The sequence below is a fragment of the Salvelinus fontinalis genome, chromosome 26, assembly GCF_029448725.1.
Source record: "Salvelinus fontinalis isolate EN_2023a chromosome 26, ASM2944872v1, whole genome shotgun sequence".
NCBI classification, from domain to species: domain Eukaryota; kingdom Metazoa; phylum Chordata; class Actinopteri; order Salmoniformes; family Salmonidae; genus Salvelinus; species Salvelinus fontinalis.
In genome coordinates, this window is record NC_074690.1 from 37,652,929 (window position 1) to 37,679,547 (window position 26,619).

At 42.0% G+C, this 26,619-nt stretch overlaps 1 protein-coding gene across 1 annotated transcript in view; it reads left to right on the forward strand.

The window, feature by feature from the left end:
* Positions 1 to 26,343, forward strand: part of psmb5 (proteasome 20S subunit beta 5) — a 30,206-nt gene extending 3,863 nt beyond the window's left edge. The window contains 1 exon segment of the mRNA XM_055884195.1: positions 25,238 to 26,343. Coding sequence (XP_055740170.1) covers positions 25,238 to 25,491 — 254 coding nt within the window. The 3' untranslated portion in view covers positions 25,492 to 26,343.
* Positions 26,344 to 26,619: the final 276 nt, after the last annotated feature.

Below are 26,619 nucleotides of genomic sequence, written 5' to 3' on the forward strand. Positions count from 1 at the left end.
TAATTTTGGTTGATTTCAGTGGTCTATGGGGCTACAGATGACATGACCTTTTCCCCTTTCATTTGTGATCATGTTAGGCCTGTGTCTGGCTAACTATACAAATCTCTCTGGCCAACTGACATTTATTTTCCAAGATAGGTCTGGATTTCTAGCATGCGAACACATTCAGTCCGTTCTGATTGGTCCCAGAAACCGCTGGGTTGGGCCAGAGCCACCCTACATGATTAAGTTATCGCACAAATTACTTCTAGGATGGCAGCTTCAGACTGAGTGGATGTAGCTAGACCAACGGAATTAAATTCAGGGTGAGTCGTCAGGGAAGTTAGCCTACTGATCAACATTTTCATAGAAGTAGCCTATGGTCTTCTAGAGAAAAGACACTACTCGCAAGTCATGTAGTCAGGCAGTTCAGCTCAGCAAGGGAAAGACAAGTCATTTAGCTAACAAGTACCAGTGAATTAATAACATTTATGTTGACATTCAGCTTTGAAATGAGAATATCTTGAATATTAGCTATCCCAAATAAAGTTCTAGAGTAGTGAACTGACGTTACAGTGCCTTCAGAAAGTATTCGTACCCCTTGACTTATTCCACATTTTGTTGTTACAGCCTGAATTCAAAATGAAAACATGTTTTTAGTATTCACACCCCTTGGTATGACACTCCAAATTGAGTTCAAGTCCATCCATTGAGATGTCACTACAACTTGATTGAAGTTGACAGTGCATGTCAGAGCAGAAACTATACCATGAAGTCCAAGGAACTGTCCGTATATCTCTGAGATAGATTTGTGCTGAGGCATATATCTGGGGAAGGGTATAAAACTATAGATAGATAGATAGTTTCCAAGAGCACAGAGTTCTCCATTATTGGGAAATTGAAAAAATATGGAACTACCCAGAATGCCTAGAGCTGGACGTCCAACCAAAATGAGCAACCGTGCAAGAAGGACCCAATGACCACTCTGACAGAACTACAGAGTTCCTTGGCTGAGATGGAAGAACCTTCCAGAAGGACAGCAGTCTCTATAGCACCACCAATCTGGGCTTTATGGGAGAGTGGCTAGACGGAAGACACTCCAGAGAAAAGGGCACATGACAACACGATTGGAGTTTGCAAAAAGGCACGTGAAAGACTGAGAGCATAAGGCAAAAATGTTCTGTGGTCTCATGACACAAAAATGTAACTATCTGGTCTGAATGCAAAGTGCCATGTCCGGAAAAAAATGGGTACAGCTCATCACCCGTCTAACACTATGCCAACCGTGAAGCATGGTGTTGGCAGCATCATGCTATGGGGATGCTTTTCAGCGGCAGGGACTGGGAGACTGGTAAGGATCGAGGGAACAATGAATGGAGCCAAATACAGGCAAATCCTTGATGAGAAGCTGCTTGAGAGTGCAAATGACCTTAGACTGGGGTGAAGATTTACGTTCCAACAGAACAATGACCCCAAGTATACTTTCAAAAACAATGCTGGAATGGATTCAGAACAACAATGTGAAAGTCCTTGACTTTCAGCCAAAGCCCAGACTTGAATCCCATTGAAAATCTGTGGAAAGACTTGGAAGATTTCTGTTCACCTCGCCTCCTCATCTAACTTAACAAAGCTTGAGAAAATTTGCAAAGAATAAGGGGACAAAATCCTAAAATCCAGATGTGAAAAGCTGATAGATATACCCAAGATGACTGAAAGTTGTCATCGCTGCCATAGGTGCTTCTACAAAGTATTGAATACATATCTAAATTAGATTTCTTTATTTCATTTTCAATAAACTTTTCTAATATCAGGTATTAGAGGGGTTTCCAAACTTTTTGGGCCCATGACCAGATTTTGATATTTGAACATTCTCACTACCCCAACCATGTGAAAAAAAATCAAGTAATTAACATCCAAGATTTGTTAATTTCAAAACATTCTAACAGTATTTCTGATTTGTATTCTCAACTCACCATCATATACTTTTAATGTGGGGCTATGGCAGTCAATTGCAAATTAGTCTGACATAATTTCTTATCTCACCACCACTAATGAGATGGGTGTGCTTGACGCATGTCGCGTCGGGCGCTTTTCAAAGTCAGGGGGTATAGTCGACAGTGCGCCACTCATCTCCTGTCACATCCAACCTGGATCGGTATTTGTTTTTAATGCAGAGGAGAGCACTGAATCAGGACCATGAGTTTTAATGCTCTGAAGGAGACTGCACAGTATTCCCTTTGAGTCAGGAACCAAAGTCCCTCCATAGTGACCCGTGAATGAGTTGTCTGCAGCATTCGGTCACATGACAGCTTGATAAGCTGTGGATTTCACTTACCGGCATCTCAATGGAGCCAGGATCCCATTCAAACGGATTTTGCTGATTCGGTCACTCGTCTGTAAAAAAATCTAATATTTCCCCTAAAAGTCAACAGTCTGATTTTTACATCCATTGCGAATGACAACAGTTACTCTCTCAATTAAAAAAATATTTCCAATACTCCCCATCGATAACCACCAAGCCTGAAATAGAACATTGTCATGCTCTGATCCCATATCTCCACATAGTTTTGCGAACAGATGTGAGTGATGTAGTTTACAATCAAAGTTACTTCCTGCATATCTCCCGAGTTCTGCGCTCAGCTCTTTTGCCGCCAGTTGCTCTCGGTGTATCCATTATAGCTCAGTGGGTGTATCATACAATGCGTCCATATGGCAGAGGGAGACACATTCATAACTAGAATGCAGAGGCCTCTCTGCCGTCCCGTGATAGATGGAGCCCCATCTGTGCAAAAGCCCACATTCAATCCCATGGAATCTGTTTTTCGTCAATTTAGCCTCGCAGCACACTGAACATCCCATGTGCCGTTTCATGCTCAGGAATCGTGAGATGGAACACTATGTTCTTGTGAATAGCATCCCCGAACATGTAGCAAAAGTCAACACATCTCGGCCCTCACAGCTAACGTCCATTTAGAGAGCATACGGTGGGAAGTTTGAGTCGTTCAGTCAGTTTCCTCTTGATTGCTAGCTATAGCATCAATTCTTAGTTTCACAGTGTTATCTGATAAAAGTTATTGTGGTGAGTTTCTGTGCCTCTGCCTCCCCACACACTGTTGTCACTATCAATTGCAGCTGGTAATATCAAAGTCTCTGCAATAGTGTTTGGTTTCATCTTAGCGGGCTTAGCCATTCACCGTGGTAATGATTCAAGTGCAACCATCAAGTGCGGACTTTTCCTATGACCTAAGGGCGCTCTCTGGTTGAATGCTTTTCATTTTAGATTTTTAATTAAGGTGTAACCACATTACAATGATTTTGAGAGACAAAAAAGTATACTACATGACCTGCTCATCGAACATCTCATTCCAAAAACATGGGCGTTAATATCGAGTTCGTCCCACATTTGCTGCTATTTCAGCCTCCACTCTTCTTGGAAGGCTTTACACTAGATGTTGGAACATTTCTGCAGGGACTTGCTTCCATTCAGCCATGGGCATTAGTGAGGTTGGGCGATAAGGTCTGGATCGCAGTCGGCATTCCAATTCATCCCAAAGGTGTTCAATGGGGTTGAGGCCAGGGCTCTGGGCATGTGGGGCATTGTCATGCTGAAACAGGAAAGGGCCTACCCCAAACTGTTGCCACTAAGTTGGAAGCACAGTATCGTCCAGAATATTATAGTATGCTGTAGCGTTAAGATTTCCCTTCAGTGGAACTAAGGGGCCTAGCACGAACAATGAAAAACAGCCCCAGACCATTATTCCTCCACCACCAAACTTTACAGTTTGCACTATGGATTGGGGCAGGTAGCGTTCTCCTGGCATCCGCCAAACCCAGATTCCTCCGTCTTACTGCCAGATGGTGAAGCGTGATTCATCACTCCAGAGAATGCATTTCCACTGCTCCAGAGTCCAATGGCAGCGAACTTTACACCACACCAGCCGACGCTTGGTATTGCGCATGGTGATCTGCTCGGCCATGGAAACCCATTTCATGAAGTTCCAGACAGTTCTTGTGCTGACTTTTCTTTCCTGAGGCCGTTTTGGAACTCGGCACTGAGTGTTGCAGACAATTTTAACAAGCTATGTATTTCAGCACTTGGCGGTCCCGTTCTGTGAGCTTGTGTAACCTACCACTTCATGACTGAGCCGTTGTTGCGCCTAGACGTTTCCACTTCACAATAACATCCCTTACAGTTGACATACTACGACGGTGCCACGTTGAAAGTCATTGAGCTCTTTATTAAGGTCATTCTACAGCCAATGTTTGTCAACTCAATCATCAAGTTTGCGGACGACACTACAGTGGTAGGCTTGATTACCAACAACGACGAGACGGCCAACAGGGAAGAGGTGAGGGCCCTCGGAGTGTGGTGTCAGGAAAATAACCTCACGCTCAACGTCAACAAAACAAAGGAGATGATTGTGGACTTCAGGAAACAGCAGAGGGAGCACCCCCCTATCCACATCGACGGGACAGTAGTGGAGAAGGTGGAAAGTTTTAAGTTCCTCGGTGTACACATCACGGACAAACTGAATTGGTCCACCCACACAGACAGCGTTGTGAAGAAGGCGCAGCAGCGCCTCTTCAACCTCAGGAGGCTGAAGAAATTCGGCTTGTCACCAAAAGCACTCACAAACTTCTACAGATGCACAATCGAGAGCATCCTGTCGGGCTGTATCACCCCCTGGTACGGCAACTGCTCCGCCCACAACCGTAAGGCTCTCCAGAGGGTAGTGAGGTCTGCACAACGCATCACCGGGGGCAAACTACCTGCCCTCCAGGACACCTACACCACCCGATGTCACAGGAAGGCCATAAAGATCATCAAGGACAACAACCACCCGAGCCACTGCCTGTTCACCTCGCTATCATCCAGAAGGCGAGGTCAGTACAGGTGCATCAAAGCAGGGACCGAGAGACTGAAAAACAGCTTCTATCTCAAGGCCATCAGACTGTTAAACAACCACCACTAACATTTAGTGGCCGCTGCCAACATACTGACTCAACTCAAGCCACTTTAATAATGGGAATTGATGGAAATTATGTAAAAATGTATCAGTAGCCACTTTAAACAATGCCACTTAATATAATGTTTACATACCCTACATTACTCATCTCATATGTATATACTGTACTGTATATCATCCACTGCATCTTGCCATCTTTATGTAATACATGTATCACTAGCCACTTTAAACTATGCCACTTTATGTTTACATACCCTACATTTCTCTCCCTACACTACATCTCATATGTATAGACTGTACACTATACCATCTACTGCATCTTGCCTATGCCGTTCTGTACCATCACTCATTCATATATCTTTATGTACATATTCTTTATCCCTTTACACTTGTGTGTATAAGGTAGTAGTTGTGGAATTGTTAGGTTAGATTACTTGTTGGTTATTACTGCATTGTCGGAACTAGAAGCACAAGCATTTCGCTACACTCGTATTAACATCTGCTAACCATGTGTATGTGACAAATAACATTTGATTTGATTTGATATGGAGATTGCATGGCTGACGTAGCCACATACTTTGGTGCTCTGTGTGTGTATATATATTCATTTTGTAATTGTATTTTCTAACAGAATTTTGGAAATTCGTCAAATTCGTCATTTTCATATCAAGCGACCCCCACATGGGGTCGCAACTCCTAGTTTGGGAACCGCTGGGGTATTGTGTGAGATTTTAATTTTATTTAATCCATTTTGTATTCAGGCTGTTTAGGGATGACCCCATTTAGTCAATTGTTTCGTCGATAAGCTGTTGGTCGACCAAGATTTCTTTAGTCGAGCAGTAGCCCAAAAATTTGAACGTTCATGGTGTACAAGACACCTGTCTGATTCGCTTCATGCTGAGGGAACAAATCCATTGTGGAGGCCATGTGGGATGGCACAGTCCATCACTAAGACAGGCTACTGAAATTGTATGTGGTTACACTGTAAGAACAATGGTGCAACACTAATACATTTAGTTTATAACAAATGACCTTTTTCCTCCGTTGGATAGCGGTCACTGTCCGCGGTTCTGAAACACATCCGTGCGCTGTTGAATTGGCGCCTTTTCCTAGATGTCCGCATGTTGGTGTTGAGAACAATGTAGCGGAGGCAGCAGTGGAGTTAGGAGACAAGTAAACAGTCCTTACCTTAATTGTCTAAGAAAAGTGTGGAGAGAGGAAACCAACTTAATTAGGTCTACAATCAACAGCCTAACTGTTAAATGTGCCAGGCTTAATAAATCATCCCAAAACAGTGCCTTCGGACAGTATTCAGACCCCTTGACTTTTTTCACATTTTGTTACGTTACAGCCTATTTAGTGTTTACACTGTTCCAAATTGTCCAAAAAATCATATTTATAATTTTACGCCTTTTTTCAATCTCCTTTTTATTGTTATTATTATGATCATCATTATAACAATAAGTAATGTCATTATAATTAGTAGGCTTAGTATAGTAGTCTTGTATAACCACCATCGAACTGTAGGCCTAAGAGCACATTATGTTTAGTCTTAATACCGTAATTTACTTAGGTCTATATTTCAGTAGTTATATATGCTTCTGTATCAATCAGTAATTTGTTAATGTCATCACACAGCATATGAGTCATTCACGATTTGAAATGCAATCAAGCATTTTAGCTTAATATAAAATAAAAATACACACTTGAATAATTTGCGTAAATAATAATCAATTCTATTTAGGAAAATTGCATTCAGGAATAAATGTGACTGTTTTTAGTCTATGCTGTAATAAAGTATTTTCCAAAATAACTTTACAACAGACTCTAGTACGCTTCTAATTTATTTTGTGTTTACATTGTTTCAAACGGTTAGAAAAATTATATTGTAATGTATTAGCACCTGTTTGTCACACCCAATATGCACGCAGCACTTGCTCCTTACATTACCTTATTTTTCTTGATCTCCAGTACTTTCCAGGAATAGTCAAATTTATTCCACACATCTGACTTCCCCTTTGCCTCCTGAGCAACCAGTAAACATTCGCCTTTTTTAGTTTATTTGTCATGTCCTCTGCATCCATTTTGCTGTCATTGTGTTACGGTGTTCTGAGTTTGTTAAAACCAATTTATTGATGTGATTATAATAGGCTGTAGGTCATGCGTGCGATGCATACATGTCACGTAAAGAGAGCAAGGGTTGAGTGAATAAGGAATGCTTTTCGTAAACATATGAGGCGATTTCGGTAACCAAACATTTCAGTCAGAAATAGCTGTAATTATGTTGCAGCTTCAGCAACACGGACAGCGGGATTAACACTGGTGATGTTCTGTTGTGGTCGCTGCAGCAGGGAGAAGAGAGACAGTGGGTGCTTGTCACCAAGTCACTTGTAGCCATTAAAAAAAAAAAATTTTTTACACAGTGCAGCAAGTCTGGGCCCGGCCTGGCACAATCAAATCAATTGTGGTCGGACTCGCTCTAGTCATTTGTGTGTCTTCATTATTCCATCAAACAGTGCACTTAAAGCATCAGACAAGCTCAGTGCATATAGATGATTTGATTTAAACACATAGGATGTCTATATATGGAAAAATACACTTAACATTTCGACCAATCGATTGGTCGAAAGAACAGACTACTCTCGGTCGACCAAGATTTATTTTTGCCCCTGTGGCTGTTACACAACAAAATGTAAGAGCCCGCTTGCAGTTTGCCAAAAGGCACCTAAAGGACTCTCAGACCATGAGAAACAAGATTCTCTTGTCTGATGAAGATTGAACTCTTTGGCTTGAATGCTAAGCGTCACGTTTGGAGGAAACCTGGCACCGCTCAGCACCTGGCCAATACCATCCTTATGGTGAAGCATGGTGGTGGCAGCATCATGCCTGGGTGATGTTTTCCAGTGGCAGGGACTGGGAGACTATTCAGGCTGGAGGGAAAGATGAATGGGGCAAAGTACAGAGTTCCTTGATGAAATCTGATCCAGAGCCCTCAGAACCTCAGACTGGGGTGAATGTTTACCTTCCAACACGACAACAACCCTAAGCACACAGCCAAGACAAACCAGGAGTGGCTTTGGGAAAAGTCTCTGAACGTCCTTGAGTGGCCAAGCCAGAGCCTGGACTTGAACCCGATCAAACATCTCTGGAGAGACCTGAAAATAGCTGTGCAGCGACGCTCCCCATCCAACCTGAAAGAGCTTGAGAAGATCTGCAAAGGAGAATGATATCAACTCCCTAAATACAGGTGTGCCAAGCTTGTAGCTTCATACCAAAGAAGACTCGAGGCTGTAATTGCTGCCGAAGGTGCTTCAACAAAGTACTGACTAAAGGGCCTGAGTACTTACAGTACCAGTCAAAAGTTTGGATACATCTACTCACTCCAGGGTTTTTTCACTATTTTCTACATTGTAGAATAATAGTGAAGACATCAACTATGAAATAACACATGTGGATTCATGTAGTAACCAAAAATAAATATATTTTATATTTGAGTTTCTTCAAAGTAGCCACACTTTGTCTTGATGACAGCTTTGCACACTCTTGGCATTCTCTCAACCAGCTTCATGAGGTAGTCATCTGGAATGCATTTCAATCAACAGGGGTGCCTTGTTAAAAGTACATTTGTGGACTTTCTTTCCTTCTTAATGCGTTTGAGCCAATCAGTTGTGTTGTGACAAGGTAGGGGTGGTATACAGAAGATAGCCCTATTTGGTAAAATACCAAGTCCATTTAGGACAAGAACAGCTCAAATAAGCAAAGAGAAACAACAGTCCATCATTACTTTAAAAGATGGTAAGTCATTCCGGAAAATTTCAAGAACTTTGAACTTTTCTTCAAGTGCAGTTGTAAAAACCATCAAGCGCTATAATGAAACTGGCTCTCATGAGGACCGCCACAGGAAAGGAAGACCCAGAGTTACCTCTGCTGCAGAGGATAAGTTAATTAGAGTTAACTGCACCTCAGATGGCAGCGCAAATACATGCTTCACAGAGTTCAAGTAAAAAACACATCTCAACTAGGGATGCACTGATATGCCATTTTTGGCCTCAACTGATATCCAATATTTTCCTTGCCAAAAAACACGCTACCAATATTGAACATTTTGGCGGCCTTTTAAGCATTCTAGTACAGTTAAATAGTTGAAACACACACACACACACTGACCAAAAAGTTATTTTGTTGGCATTTACGTATGTCCCCATTACCAGTAAAATATAATCAAAACCGTCCGTTTCCATCTTGTCCAGCTGTGTCTGTAACATTTCACATAAACCCTGTTTCTTGTCTGTATCGAAGTAGCGGTCCTTGTACCTAGCATCGAGCATGGTGGCGACAGTAAAGAGGCTCAGAGAGAATGCCACCGACTCGCTTGTTCACAGCCTCTAGTAGAGTACTCTTGCAAGTTTTAACCCACGGTCTGTCATCAGTTTGTTGAGCAGGCGTTTCAATGACATGACAGAGGGTATCATCACGTCTGCTGCAGACGCAGTTGATGAGCTTATTTCTCGAGGCAGTTGATCAAATGGAGCTAGGAGTGTGTTCATGTTTCCAAGTTTCAAACATGTTCTCAAATGCCATTGAAATGGAAAACCAGCACATTCTTGAGCATGCAATACGACTTTCCTCTACGAAATCCTCGTCAACCCACTGGGGGCTGACATCGCTGATCCAGATGTCAGTTGTGAAGCTAATAGCAGTGTATAGCAAGTAGCCTATAGCAAGTAGCTCATGGATGTGCGTTTCAACAATACTCTGTAACTCCGGTAGGGCAACTTCTGAAAAATATCCCCTACTTAGTAATGTGTACCGGGGCTCGAGGTGCTCAACCAGTCGGCGAAAGCCAACATCATCCACAACAGAGAATGGTTGATTGTCAAGGGCAATGAATTCCATTATCTTGGCGTTAATGGATTTCGCCTTTGAGTTGTCTCGCTGAAATTCTCTTACTCTTTTAAATGACTGCTCGACTTGAACTTGTTAGGTTGTTGGAAGTGTGCGCTTAGTTTTTTCAGATTTTTTCTAAGTAGTCGCTGAACGTTTGGGCGTGATGCACTTTCAAATGAGTAATTAGATTAGTGGTATTGAAAGATTTCACTTTCTCCCCTCCTCGGGAGATAATAGTAGCACCAACGTTGCATGTGGCCTTTTTGTTATCTTCAATTTGAAACTTCAAAATAGACCCACATTGCAGACATTGTGGGCTAGGTTAGGAATGCTGTATTCTTCATGGCGTCATTACGCCATCTACCTACGTTATATAGGTATGCACGTCAGCTTTGACATCAGTTTTGCACATCGACGTTAAACTAGACATTGGGCCAATAGCGATGTTGGCATTTTTAGTTAATATCGTCCGATTCTGATATGCTTACCAATATATCGTGCATCCCTAATCTCAACATCAACTGTTCAGAGGAGACTGCATGAATCAGGGCTTCATGGTTGAGTTGCTGCAAAGAAACCACTATTAAAGGACATCAATAAGAAGAGGAGACTTCCTTGGGCCAAGAAACAAGAGCAATGGACATTAGACTGGTGGAAACCTGTCCTTTGGTCTGATGAGTCTTAGTGAGGCATAGAGTAGGTGAACGAATGATCTCTGCAATATGTGGTTCCCACCGTGAAGCACGGAGGAGGAGGTGTGATGGTGTGGGGGTTATTTGCTGGTGACACTGTCTGTGATTTATTTCGAATTCAAGGCACACAACCAGAATGGTTACGATAACATTCTGCAGCGATACGCCATCCCATCTGGTTTACGCTTAGTGGGTCTGTCATTTGTTTTTTAACAGGACAATGACCCAAAACACAACTCCAGTTTATTTTTTTTAAATAATCCAAAAACCTGTTTTTGCTTTGTCATTATGGGGTATTGTGTGTAGATTGAGGGGAGGAAAAAAACAATTTCATCCATTTTAGAATAAGGCTGTAACATAAAAAATGTGGAAAAAGTGAAGGGGTCTGAATACTTTCCGAATGCACTGTAAACTTAAGTAAGACGAGATAGTGTATTGACGGCCAAATACTGCACTTTAAAACCAAACCGCATAGGATTCAGGAGTGAGTCAGTGGATTTGCTCAGATAGCTGGCACTACAGTAAAGGCAAGCTGCTGCTCCCTCGTGTGTGAGGCTGTGCGTCTGTTTTTGAAGCATGTTATTTTTTTCACTTTATTTCTCCCCTCGGAGCGGAGCCAGTGATGTGTTCTAGTGAGAAGGACATACAGACATATTCAGACAGACAGAAACTGCTCATCTGTGATGCCAGCCCATGCTCTTCTGAAGGCTGTCACTCTGACGCTCCTCAGCGTTGACGTGAAAAAGAGCTTAACCGCCCGCCACCTGGCTGGTGGAGTGGAAGGCGAGGCGTTACGCCGGAACGTTCCGTTGTGCACAGCCCGCTGCCTTCCTGCAGGTTTATGTGGGCTCATGAACTTAAATCCTTTTGTTCTGCCACGACAAGTGTCACCCTCATCTCCCCTCCTTATCTTCTATGCCGCTTCTCAGGGAGGCACTCTCCCTCCCTCTCTTTTTCATCTGATCCTGCTTTCTCTATATAGATTCCAGGTGTGATGTGAAAGTGTTGATGCTTTTATCCCTGCCTGGCCCGAAGAGCTGTCCTCCTTCTTCCTGTGTGCCTCTTAGCATAAGTGGTTGCTTTTAGAAAAGTCTCTCCTATTACATTTTTAACAAGTCCTCCTTAGTCTTCAGAGTCGTGGCTCCAAAAATTGCAAATTATGCCAGTGCAAAGGTAGGAGCTCAGTGATTATCAGAGGGAGGAAGGGGCAATTTGCCAGTTGAAAGCAAATGTGACTTCCTAGAGCAGTTTCTTAAAGAACAGTTCTCCAATAGACTGGCCTTAACTGGCCTGGGAACTGTGCTCTGACCTGCCAGGAGGATTTGTATGAGAGATGTAAATCAAATCAAATTTTATTGGTCACATACACATGGTTACCAGATGTTAATGCGAGTGTAGTGAAATGCTTGTGCTTATAGTTCCGATTGTGCTGTAATATAACAAGTAATCTAACAATTTCACAACAATTACCTTATACACACAAGTGTAAAAGAATGAATAAGAATATGTACATATAAATATATGGATGAGCGATGGCTGTGCGACATAGGCAAGATGCAGTAGATGGTATAGAGTACAGTATATACATATGGTATGAGTAATGAAGGGTATGTAAACATTATATAAAGTGGCATTGTTTAAAGTGACTAGTGATACATTTATTACATCCAATTTTGTATTATTAAAGTGGCTAGAGATTTGAGTCAGTATGTTGGCAGCAGCCACTCAATGTTAGTGATGCCTGTTTAACAGTCTGATGGCCTTGAGATAGAAGCTGTTTTTCAGTCTCTCTGCCCCAGCTTAGATGTACCTGTACTGACCTCGCCTTCTGGATGATAGCGGGGTGAACAGGCAGTGGCTCGGGTGGTTGTTGTCCTTGATGATCTTTTTGGCCTCCCTGTGACATCGGGTGGTGTAGGTGTCCTGGAGGGCAGGTAGTTTGCTTGTGATGCGTTGTGCAGACCTCACTACCCTCTGGAGAGCCTTACGGTTGTGGGCAGAGCAGTTGATACAGCCCGACAGGATGCTCTCGAATGTGCACCTGTAATAGTTTGTGAGTGTTTTTGGTGACAAGCCAAATTTCTTCAGCCTCCTGAGATTGAAGAGGCGCCTTCTTTACCACGCTGTCTGTGTGGGTGGACCATTTCAGTTTGTCCGAGAGTCCAGGACCCTGTCAGAGTCCAGGACCCAGTTGCACAGGGCGGGGTCGAGACCCAGGGTCTCGAGTTTGGAGGTTACTATGATGTTAAATGCTGAGCTGTAATCGGTGAACAGCATAGGTATACGTAGGTATAGTCCAGATGGGATAGGGCAGTGTGCAGTGTGATTGTGATTGCGTCGTCTGTGGACCTATTGAGGCGGTAAGCAAATTGAAATGGGTCTATGGTGTCAGGTAGGGTGGAGGTGATATGATCCTTGACTAGTCTCTCAAAGCACTTCATGATGACGGAAGTGAGTGCTACGGGGTGATAGTCGTTTAGCTCAGTTACCTTAGCATTCTTGGGAACAGGAACAATGGTGGCCCTCTTGAAGCATGTGGGAACAGCAGACTGGGATAGGGATTGATTGAATATGTCCGTAAACACACCAGCCCGCTGGTCTGCGCATGCTCTGAGCACGCGGCTAGGGATGCCGTCTGGGCCGGCAGCCTTGCGAGGGTTAACACGTTTAAATGTTTTACTAACGTTGGCTGCGGTGAAGGAGCGGGTTTTGGTAGCGGGCCGTGTTAGTGGCACTGTATAGTCCTCAAAGCGAACAAAGAAGTTGTTTAGTTTGTCTGGGAGCAAGACGTCGGTGTCCGTGACGGGGCTAGTTTTCTTTTTGTAATCCATGAATGACTGAAGACCCTGCCACATGTCTCGTGTCTGAGCCGGTGAATTGCGACTCTACTTTGTCTCTATACTGACGCTTAGCTTGTTTGATTGCCTTAGGGAGGGAATAGCTACACTGTTTGTATTCGGTCGTGTTTTCCCGGTCGCCATGCCATGAATAAAAGCAGTGGTTCGTGCTTTCAGTTTTGCGCGAATGCTGCCCTCAATCCACAGTTTCTGGTTGGGGAAGGTTTTAATAGTCACAGTGGGTACAACATCACTGTTGCACTTGCTAATAAACTTGCTCACCGAATCAGCGTATACATCAATGTTGTTGTCTGAGGCTATCCGGAACATATCCCAGTCCACGTGATCGAAGCAATCTTAAAGCGTGGAATCCGATTGGTCGGACCAGCGTTGAACAGACCTGAGCACGGGCGTTTCCTGTTTTAGTTTCTGTCTATAGGCTGGGAGCAACAAAATGGAGTCATGGTCAGATTTGCCGAAAGGAGGACGAGGGAGGGCTTTATATGCGTCGCGGAAGTTAGAGTAGCAATGATCCAGAATGCTGCCAGCCCAGGTCGCGCATTCGATATGCTGATAAGATTTCGGGAGCCTTGTTTTCAGATTAGCTTTGTTAAAATCCCCAGCTACAATAAATGCATCCCCAGGATACTAATGCACAGACATAAGGTTGTTCTTTGAGATGTTTGTGTTAGTGCACCAGAATTTGTACTTATGGACCGATACCAGGTTTAGTAGTGATGGTGGGGGTTGGGGAGAAATCGATAGTTATATGATGCTACATTATTTGTGGACGATATATCAATATTTGACACAAAGTATCAATAAAGAAAAAATATGTACATACTGTAGGAAGCGTTAGCTGGCGCTAGTTGGCTGTACCTGCGCCAAAACTCCAGTATTTTTCATCCTATAGCTTGTTCTCATCTTTTTAAGTAGGGAGACAGCATTTTTTTTAGCACTTCTATTTCCTTGACTGATCAAAATTCATTTTCTCATGTTATCTTGTCTCTTTGCAGCAGACGTACGCTGAGTTTTCAGAACATTAGGAACACCTAATATTGAGTTGCATCCCCTTTTGTCTTCAGAACAGCCTCAATTTGTCAGGACATGGATTCTACAAGGTGTCAGAAGCATTCCACAGTGATGCTGGCCCATGTTGACTCCAATGCTTTCCACAGTTGTCAAGTTGGCTGGATGTCCTTTGGGTGGCGGGCCATTCTTGATACACACAGTAAAATGATGAGTGAAAAACCTAACAGCATTGCAATTCTTGACACACTCAAACCGGTGTGCCTGGCACCTACCACCATACCCCCTTTCAAAGGCACATATTTTGTCTTGCCCACTCACCCTCTGAATGGCACACATAAAAAATCCATGTCTCAATTGTCTCAAGGCTTAACAATCCTATTTTAACTCGTCTCTTCTCCTTCATCTACACTGATTGAAGTTGATTGTGTAATGACAACAATAAGGGATCATAACATTCACCTGGTCAGTCTGTCATGGAAAGAGCAAGGGTTCCTAATGTTTTGTACCCTCGGTGTATAGCGAGCAAGACGTTTTGAACATCAAATCGCAATAAAATTGCAAATCTTATCGGCACATAATTATCGTGATATCACATCGTGAGGTCCCTGGCAATACTAAACCTGACAATGGTTTATTTGTTAATTATCACGATACTCAATACCATCATGATACTTGATACTACGGCAAAAAAAAGCATATTAGCCAAAGTCACAGAACAGCACATGATCCAGACAGAAATTGCGCTACTGATCTGTTCAGTCATTGGGCATCTTCTGAGTTCATTATCATTAATGTACTTGCTGATGGCAAAGCACAACTCTAGATTTCTCTTATAGTCTCATTATAGAGCTTCAATGATTTAAACTATTAACACGAAACCAACTTCCAAATGTCCAGACTGCCCCAGTTCGGATAGCTTGAGAAAATATTTTCGAAGAATTCAAACTTTAAGCTATCAACTCCAAACCAACGTTGAGATGATCAGACTGCCCCTACTTAGATTTCTAAGTAGCCATGAACACCTCACTGTCTCCCAGTCTGACTCTGAGCCCCATTGTCCCAAACCCAGCATGGCCTTCCAGACCTTCAGACAGCTTTTTAACTTTTAACAATTTTACATTTGCAAAAATGAACATGTTTAAAAAATACAGATAAATACACTAGTTTTGGAACACCTACTCATTCAAGGGTTTTTCTTTATTTTTTACTATTTTCTACATTGTAGAATAATAGTGAAGACATCAAAACTATGAAATAACACATGGAATCATGTAGTAACCAAAAAAGTATATATTTTATATTTGAGATTTCTTCAAATAGCCACCCTTTGCATTGATGACAGCTTTGCACACTCTTGGCATTCTCTCAACCAACTGAGGTAGTCACCTGGAATGCATTTCAATTAACAGGTGTGCCTTGTTAAAAGTTGATTTGTGGAATTTCTTTCCTTCTTAATGCGTTTGAGCCAATCAGTTGTGTCAATCAGTTGTGTTGTGACAAGGTAGGGGGTATTCAAAATATAGCCCTATTTGGTAAAAGACCAAATCCATTTTATGGCAAGAACAGCTCAAAGAAGCAAAGAGAAACGACAGTCCATCATTACTTGAAGACATGAAGGTCAGTCAATACAGAAAATGTCAAGAACTTGTAAAGTTTCTTCAAGTGCAGTCGCAAAAAACATAAAGCGCTATGATGAAACTTGCTCTCATGAGGACCGCCACAAGAATGGAAGACCCAGAATTACCTCTGCTGCAGAGGATAAGTTCATTAGAGTTACCAGCATCAGAAATTGCAGCCCATATAAATGCTTCACAAAGTTCAAGTAGCAGACACATCTCAACATCAACTGTTCAGAGGAGACTGTGTGAATTAGGCCTTCGTGGGTGAATTGCTGCAAAGAAACCACTACTCAAGGACACCAATAATAAGAAGAGACTTGCTTGGGCCAAGATACACGAGCAATGAACATTAGACCAGGGGAAATTTGTCCTTTGGTCTGATGAGTCAAAATGTGATATTTTTGGTTCCAACCGCCGTATCTTTGAGACACGGTGTGGGTGAACGGATGATCTCTGCATGTGTTTTTCCCACCGTAAAGCATGGAGGAGGTGTTATGGTGTTGGGGTGCTTTGCTGGTGACGCTGTCTGTGATTTATTTAGAATTCAAGACACACTTAACCAGCATGGCTACCACAGCATTCTACAGAGATACGCCATCCCATCTTGTTTGGGTTTAGTGGGACTATCATTTTTTTTTTCAACTGGACAATGACCCACTACCAGGCTGTGTAAGGGCTATTTTACCAAGAAGGAGAGTAATGGAGTGCTGCATCAGATGACCTGGCCCCCACAATCCCCCGACCTCAACCAAATTGAGATGGTTTTGGATGAGTCAGAGGAAAAGCAGCCAACAAGTGCTCAGCATATGTGGGAACTCCTTCAAGACTGTTGGAAAAGCATTCCAGGTGAAGCTGGTTGAGAGAATGCCAAGAGTGGGCAAAGCTGTCATCAAGGCAAAGGGTGGCTATTTAAAGAATCTCAAATATAAAATAAGTTTAACACTTTTTTTGGTTACTACATGATTCCATATGTGTTATTTCATAGTTTGGATGTCTTCACTATTATTCTACAATGTAGAAAATAGTAAAAATAAAGAAACCCTTGAATGAGTAGCTGTTCTAAAACTTTTGACCGGTAGTATATTTAACAGGGAAGATATATTGACACGTAGGTCTATTTTCCAAATGTGCCCTGTATAATGCAATATATAAACACAAGACATGTGAGATATATCTCACACACACACTCACACATTAAAATGCAACAATACAGTCATGGTAAGCACAAATTGTCACACCCTGATCTGTTTCAACTGTCTTTGTGATTTTCTCCACCCCCCTCCAGGTGTCACCATCTTCCCCATTATCCCCTGTGTATTTATACCTGTGTTTGTTTGTCTGTTGCCAGTTCGTTTTGTTCGTAAAACCTACCAGCGTTTGTTTCCCTACTCCTGCCTGTTTCTTGCTCCTGTTTTCTAGTCTTTCCTGGTTTTGACCGTTCTGCCTGCCCTGACCCTGAAACTGCCTGCTGTTTTGTACCTTACCCCACCTTACTGGATTATTGACCCCTGTCTGCCCTGACCCTGAGACTGCCTGCCGTTCTGGACCTTTTACACCTTCTCTGGATTATTGACCCTGCCTGCCTTGACCTGTCATTTGCCTGCCGCTGTTGTTGTAATAAACTTTTGTTACCTCGACACAGTCTGCATCTGGGTCTAACCTAAACATAAAACATCACAAATCACCCACACAGTTACTTTCCTCCAAAAATAAATTGCCCGAACGGCACCAGAACATCAAGATGAAATGTATTTAGAATTTTGTTCAGGAACACGGTGCATGAAACTAAAAGCAGATTTGCGTAGTGTTGTCTGTAATAAAGCTCTTTTGTGCGGAAACTCATTCTGATTGGCTGGGCCTGGCTCCCAAGGCCCAGCCTTGACTGCGCCCCTGCCCAGTCAAGTGTAATCCATAGATTAGGGTATTATTTATTTCAATTGACTAGACTCCCAGTCCCTGCCACTGAAAAACATCCCCACGGCATGATGATGCTGCCACCACCATGCTTCACCATAGGGATGGTGCCAGGTTTCCTCCAGACGTGACACTTGGCATTCAGGCCAAAGAGTTCAACCTTGGTTTCATCAGACAAGATAATCTTATTTGTCATGTTCTGAGAGTCCTTTAGGTGCCTTTTGGCAAACTCCAAGCGAGCTGCTTTGCCTTTTACTGAAGAGTGGCTTCCGTCTGGCTACTTTACCATTAAGGCCTGATTGGTGGAATTCTGCTTATTGTTCTCCCATCTACATAGAGGAACTCTAGAGCTTTGTCAGAGTGACCAAGGCCCTTCTCCCCCGATTGCTCAGAGGCAGATGGTTTGAGTCTATGATATTTATTGTAATCCAAAAGGTCAAAACCAGTTCAGAGTCCAGGAGGTACAGAGTGGCTGGCAGGCTCGAGGTCAAGGCATGCAGGCGGGTACAGAGTCCAGAAACAGGCAGGGGTCAAAACCGGGAGGACTAGCAAAAAGAGAATAGCAAAAGCTGGAACACGGGAAAAACATGCTGGCTGACTTGAACATACAAGACGAACTGGCACAGAGAGACAGGAAACACAGGGATAAATACACCTGGGAAAATAAGCGACACCTGGAAGGGGTGGAGACAATCACAAGGACAGGTGAAACAGATCAGGGCATGACACTTGGTTGTTCCAAACTTCTTCCATTTTAAGAATGATGGAGACCACTGTGTTCTTGGGCACCACCAATACTGCAGAATTTTTTTTGTGGTACCCTTCCCCAGATCTGTGCCTCGACACAATCCTGTCTCGGCACTCTCCAGACAGTTCCTTTGACCTCATGGCTTGGCTTTTGCTCTGACATGCACTGTCAACTGTGGGACCTTTATATAGACAGGTGTGTGCCTTTCCAAATCATGTCCAATCAATTGAATTTACCACAGGTGGACTCCAATTTGTAGAAACATCTCAAATATGACCAATGGAAACAGGATGCACCTGAGCTCAATTTCGAGTTTCATAGCAAAGGGTCTGAATACTTACAGTACCAGTCAAAATTGTGGACACACCTACTCTTTCAAGGGTATTTTCTTAATTGTTACTATTTTCTACATTATAGAATAATAGTGAAGACATCAAACCAAGAAATGTCACATATGGAATCATGTAGTAACCAAAAAGTGTTAAACAAATCCAAATATATTTTAGATTCTTCAAATTAGCCACCACTTGCCTACATAAATTAGCATAAAAAACCCACCAACCTGAACCGTTGAAGGTAGAGACACCAAACCAATGTTCAAATGTTCAGGCTATCCTGACTTGTCATTATTAAATGTTTATCAAATATAACTATATACATTTGCATTATCAGCATAAAATTGTCACACCCTGATCTGTTTCACCTGTCCTTGTGCAACGGATGTGAAATGGCTAGCTAGTTAGCGGTGGTGCGCGCTAATAGCGTTTCAATCGGTTACGTCACTCACTTTGAGACCTTGAAGTAGTGGTTCCCCTTGCTCTGCAAGGGCCGCGGCTTTTGTGGAGCGATGGGCAACGATGCTTCGTGGGTGTCAGTTGTTGATGTGTGCAGAGGGTCCCTGGTTCGCACCCGGGTCGGGGCGAGGGGACGGACTAAAGTTAAACTGTTACACTTGTGCTTGTCCCTCCAGGTGTCACCCATCTTCCCCATCATCCCCTGGGTATTTAAAGCTGTGTTTTCTGTCTGTTTGTGCCAGTTTGTCTTGTATGTTCCAAGTCAATCAGCGTGTTTTTCCCGTGATCCTGCCTTGTCTATTCTCTTTTGCTAGTCCTCCTGGTTTTGACCCTTGCCTGTTTTCTGGACTCTGTACCTGCCTGCCCTGACCTTGAGCCAGCCTGCCACACTGTACCTCCTGGACTCTGAACCGGTTTTGACATTTTGCCTGTCCACGACCATTCTCTTGCCTACCCCTTTTGGATTATGAATAAATATCAAAGACTCAAACCATCTGCCTCCCATGTCTGCATCTGGGCCTCGCCTTGTGCCCTTATAAAAATAACCCACCAACAACTGTTGAACCGTTCAAGCTAGAGACACCAAACCAACTTTTACATGTTAAGGCTATCCAATCAATCAGCCAATTAATCAATACATTTTAAAATCTACCTACTTTTTCCAACTATAACCAGACACTACCACTACTATAACTTTTTTCAAAACCATAAATACTTTAAAACAATCTAGCAAACACACCATATTTTCTTCAAGAAATGTACCTTTCTAGTAAAAAAAATGGCTCTAAAAAATGTTGAAATTTGATGTACATCTATGCATTAATGAGTCAATCATAAAATCTAACTACATAATGGCAATGTATTTGAATGGTAAATCTCTATTGATTAACTGGGTAAATCAAGATGTAGTCTAGGCCTATTCACAACACAGGTGAATTAATGCATATTATATAGGAGTATGTTTATGCATTGAGTTGAACTTGTTTTGGTTGATTTCACGGATCTACAGATGATAAATAACCAATTTCCCAGTGTTTTCCTCTAGCGCCGGTTACACACACATTTTCAGCCGGTTACTTTTTCCACTTAAATTAACTTTGCCACTTTTTAACAATTCGCAAGTCAGAAAAAAATGTAGCTACGCACTCTCTCGCTACAATGAATGATATGAATTAACTATGCTACTTTTAAATTCGGAAAACCTCTCCCGCTAGAATGAACGATAGGCATATGCATCTTCTAGTTATCTATTGATAGGACAGGCACCTGTCAGTCTGCTGTCTGTTCCGCCTTCCTGTACCTTTTGTTTGTGTGTGTGTGTTGTGTACAGTGTGGTTGCAGGCTAATTTATTTTCACGTAGGAAGATAGCATGAAGCTCCTTCATCGTCTGTGAGTCAATTTGCACGTCCTGTATAATGTGGTAACGATGATTCGAAATCCGCTAAGCCTATTGTTTTCTGGCACCATTTATTCAATTTAGCGTGATTCATATTCAGCCACGAAGTGCTGGCGTATAGGCTTACTGTGATTTGATTGACGAACAGGAAGCTTGACTAGTTCATAAATGGTGTCGAATTGTTTGAATAAAGTCAATTTCATATCGTCGCCATTCATACAACGTAGTTATATGTCCATGGTATTGCATCGCGACAAGTCAACTAAAGAGCTAGTTAGTATTTTCGGTATCAAATCAATCAAGAGCTGTTTATTTGGCTCCTTAATTTGCATACTAGTAAGCTTTTTGCCGATTATCTGCAGATACATTATGAAAACGTTCAATGAAGATAGTGAATCATCCTCACTGCAGGAACAATAGTTAGGCTAGTGGAGCGATATCCCCACTCTGGTCGAAAATATGATAAAAGAAAACAATTGTTTTAAAAGCTAATAATACTATATGGTATTTTCTAAGATATAGGTCTACTAATTTAATCAAAGTGTTGACAATGGAGTAGAAAACTGCTGCTTTCTGTGTAGCAAAGCCCATGATTAACACTTGCATCATTCCTCAATCATACCTGTGGTGCAGATAGCTGACAAAATGCCTCTTAAAAGGAACCTTGAAGCCTGTGGAAGTTAGCAGACTCTTACAAGGTTCTTTATGAAGAAATCTGTGGGTTAGCTAAACACATTTTCATTTTTTTTTTAAATGACTGCAATTCACAAAGAGTTGCAGGCACATGTTGAAATGATTTTACTAATTTAACTGACACGCATTGATCTCTTAACACATATGGGACCAAAACCTAATTGAGCATCTGTTCTGTTTTATTTTAGTCCCATTTTTCCATTTGATAAAGTGCCCAACACACAATTTGTTTGATTTTAAATGTAACTTTACGCATTTCATTGGGGATAATTTGGCCTATTTACTTAATTTTGTTGTTTTAATAAAATACTTAATTTGAAGAACAAACATACTGTAATTGTGGCAATTCATATCTTGCAGTAAAATACTTTAACCTCAACAGAAGACAGGTTAAATGTAAAAAAAAAAAAAAAGTTGAATGTTCTCTTAGAAAATAGCCATGATCATATAGGCCTAGATGATATCCCCTAAAACTAACAATACACCGAATGTATACATTTTCAGTCATTTTAAATTGTAAACACGATACCACAACACATTTTTTTAAATCTGGGAGGGAAACTCAATCATTTCAGTGTGTTTCAGATGGAATCAAGGCAGTAGAATGTAACAGATGTCACCAAAATAAAGCTGGTTTGGCCAAAAAAAACATTTTAAGTTTTGTCACTTATCTTTTTCAGAGGGGGGTTACGGGTACAAAAACAATCATATAAATGCAGACAAAGATAACCCATCCACCCGCCCTCCCGCTTCCCACCAATGTTCTCTCTAAGCTGCGCAGGTGCAGCCCATGCAGAGTAGCAGCAGATTGAACTTCACTCAACTTTATTCACACAAGTTTTCTCCTTTAGTTAACACTATCAATGTTTCACGCTACTGTGGGAATTGTGCTTGAATAAAAACAGTATTAGCCACTTTCAATGTAACATACCGAAACAAAACAAACTATGCAAGATTTAGTATGCAAAACTAACTGCGAGAGATTTTCTTGTAGGTAGAGCGTATTGGAGTAGGATTCTATTGCTTTGACAGGCATGACTCAGGCCCGTACTCAGACCGGTGCACCATAACCAATCAGAGCTGCATTAAGCCAATGTGCCATATATGGATCAGTGCCATTCACTTTGAACTGGACTGTGTTTATAGCATGAGTGGTTGTGAGTAGATGTGTTTGTTTTGATATCAAAGTGAGAGCTGCATGTGCACATTTTTGTTCATATTCTTTGCTAGTTAGTGAGTTATTAGCCCAGTTATTTCTAGTCAACAATTGGGGAGTGATTGATTCCCACAAGAGCACAACATTTTGTATTTTGAGACAGTCTTGAGTAAGCTAAGTAGACAATAGGCAAAGGGTAGTGTAATTTGTATGTTTCTCTAATAGTGATATTAGAATAATGATGCATTTTATTTTGTAAAGTGGTTTCTTGCATCAAACCCAATTTGACACATTTGACAAAAATCCTGAAAAGAACAGAAATCCTAGTACCAAATCGTTGTTCTAGTTTCGGTATACCGTGCAACACTAGCCTGTGTGTGCGATCCACAATTCTCACAGGTTCACATTGTGATGGTGTTGAGATAAACAGGCCTTTCCCCCTTCCTGATTCATCATCTGTAGGTGGGCTCTCTGGTGGAGCAACACCACGCAGGCTGGTGGTGCCAGTCACTGCCACTGCGTCACTGTGATCAAGCCCTCTGCGAGTCACGTTGGGGAACAAACTGTCTCACAAGTCATCCTTGCAGATACACCAGCCTTCATAATGACTGTGTGTGTGTGCATGCTTGTGTTAATACCCTTGTTGGAACCAAGTATTTAGTTTATTTGTTATAATTAATTGGTGATGTATAAGTGAATAGGTTGGTTTACTTTTGAGTTGAAGTTTTGCCCAATATGGTCGCTTGTTAAGCTGTGGCCAATGGGAGAGTTGACCTGGTTAACAGGAGGCCTGGGGAAAAAAGAGAGGGAGAGAGAAGATGAGAAAAGGATGGACATTACATTATGACCGTTGGTGAAGAAAAATAATAAAAGAAAACAATAAAAATTGAACCAAACCCATAGCTACCGAATTTTGAAGGGAAATAACGATTTTATTTGATAAGAGAGTTGTTATAATTTTGTTAAGAAAGACTTATTTGACAGCCTTGAGGTTAGCCTAGAATCGTGTGAAACCGAGAGAGAATTGCTTGGGAAAGATTAACGAGTTCATGTTCCCATGGGATATCGGTTACTGCTAAAGAGTACTGTCTGCATTAATAGCTGTGCTTGCTGTGGATCTTGTGAGGGAATCTGCACAGAACTGCCATACTTCGCTGAGGGAATATCTACGAGTAGTGAGTAACCACAACGGTGGGGTGCTTCTGGACTTTATGTGTGTCGAAGTTAAGCAAGATTGAAATCATTTGGTCATGGGTTGTGCCTGACTCATTGGGGTTTATTATTTACTATTTATTTTGATGTGGTGCATTGAAAATGTAATAATACACATCTTGAACCTTATGTATGTTGCCTTGGTGGAGTCATTTCCTGTTTCAATTTCATTTAATGCGTGGGAAAGTATATACTTATACAATAACAAAAATCTATAATCATTCCATCTGAAGTTAATACCCTATTTGTCATCACCCTAGATAGTTTACAATAGGGATTCTTATTTGAGATGTCCTTCTCACCTAACATCCCATGTTGTTGAGATATTCTACGTAAGTTAATTGTCACGCCCTGACCTTAGAGATCCTTTTTATGTCTCTATTTTGGTTTGGTCAGGGCGTGAGTTGGGGTGAGCATTCTATGTCTGGTGTTCTATGTTGTCTATTTCTTTGTGTTTGGCCATGTGTGGTTCCCAATCAGAGGCAGCTGTCAATTGTTGTCTCTGATTGAGAACCATACTTAGGTAGCCTGTTCCCACCTGTGTTTGTGGGTAGTTGTTTCCTGTTTTGTGTTTTTTCACCTTACAGGACTGTTTCGTGTCGTTCACTCTCTTTGTTGTTTTTTGTCATTCAGTGTTCAGTTTATGTGATTAAATTTACTATGAACACTTACCACGCTGCGTGTTAGTCCGATGATTCCTATTCCTCATCATCAGACGAAGAGGAGGAGCGTTACATTAATATTGTGAGAGTCAAATTGGAGCCTGGTGAGAGGGTTACACGTGCATTATCAAGTGTAGCTTATGTGAGTGAGCGAGTGTAAACATGAATATAGTTGTTATTGTGTGGATGTTGTTCTTTGGCCATCTCTTTCGCTGTCTTTCCTCTGAGTTCCCGAGGTCAGGTCACCTGCTTGGACCAGGTACGGGTCGATAATTCATTTGGATGTGTTGGGAGGGATCAATAAGGCCTGGAGCAGTTCCCCGGGGAGGGACGGAGGACAGACCGGCAGCGTGTCGGGGTGCGCTTCATCAGCAGGTTTTGTTGGGCTTGGTTTACTCGGAGAGGATGCAGCTGTTCACATTCCCTCTGGAGGGCACCGCAACGCACTGTGTGTGTGGATCTATTATGTGTATGTGAGAGGTGTGTGTGTGTGTACACCTTCTCAATTTCCCTGACAAAGTTCAACACCTGAGTCTGAATTCATGAAGCCTGTGCAACGAACCTTGCTGCTTTCTTACCTTGCTATACTCCCTGCCCCTCACTGAATGTCAGATGGTACAGACTGACTCCTGTCTCCTTCCTCTTTAGGGCTGTACTACGTGAACTCGGAGGGGAACCGTGTGTGTGGAGACCTATTTGCGGTGGGCTCTGGCTTCATGTATGCGTATGGAGTGGTGGACAGCGGGCTGAGACAGGCTATGTCTGTAGAGGAGGCGTGCGAGCTGGGCCGCAGAGCCATCTACCAGGCCACATACCGAGACGCCTATAGCGGAGGACAGGTCCATCTGAACCAGGAAGACGTATTGAAGCTGCACCACCAATACCAGGAACAGAACAAATAGAGAGGGGAAGGAGGGATTGATGAAGAATAGTAATAATCAGGAAGGTTGATAATGATATAGCAGCAATGTTTTATTCATTTGGATTCATTTCGCGAACAGTTTGCTGCAGTTCCCACACACAACGTGTTTCATAAAGGGGGTGCCGTTTTCTAGTGAAGAGGCTGATGAGTCAAATCTGTCTTACTCGGTGTAGGAATAGTCTGCATCTCTTACAATGTTACAGATCTACCTTCTAACAAAAACTGGGAAAGCAAATCTTTTCTCAGAAAAACCTTGTGATGTTTTTGTAAACATGAAATGTGTTTTTATTTGATTTACGTCCTCTTGTTTTTCCTCCTGTGTTTACTGTAGATGTGTATTTTATTCATACACACAACACATTCTCACTTCTGTCATTTGATCTTTTTCTTCTTTTCTCCATCCCTTGATATAGCTCCTTCCATTTTCTGTTGGTGTTTTGTCATCTGCATCTGTTGAGATCCTGATGTATTCTGTTCCTCAACCTACAGCTATAGCTCTAACCCTGCTCTGTGATCCTTGGGGAGTAGCTGCAGTGTTTACCTTTCAACTATAGGAGATGCTAATTACATATCTATCGCTAATTGTGCTTCCTGTGTGGAAAACGATATATTTTCCCCCTCACTTAACTTCCCCTCCAATGGTTTTATATATATTTTTTTCATTAATTGGAAGGGAAATGTATATTTTTTATTTCTCTCCGACACACTTAGCCTCTCAATGCTAATGTTATATGCCGCTCTGTCACTGTGCTTTACAATGTAATGATCTGTGCGGGGCTGTGTGAGCCCCTTCAGTGGTTTTATGGCGGGAAATAAACACTAATAAAAGCGATTGGTAGCCATCTAAGCCCCTGCACCTTCCAGCCATGGTTAAAAACTAGTTTCACAGGTGGATAGTTAGCAGATGGAATATAAATGGGATTTCAATAAATGTAAATGAGCCTTCCTTTCCAGCTCTCTGCGCTGAGTAAATGAAGAGATGAGAATTACACCATGGTGGACCCACACAATCACAATGGCAAGCTGGAATCATACAGAGCACTTAATTTACTGGTAAGTAGACCACTTTGATATGACACTGAAAGGTAATGTGGGTATAGACTATTTT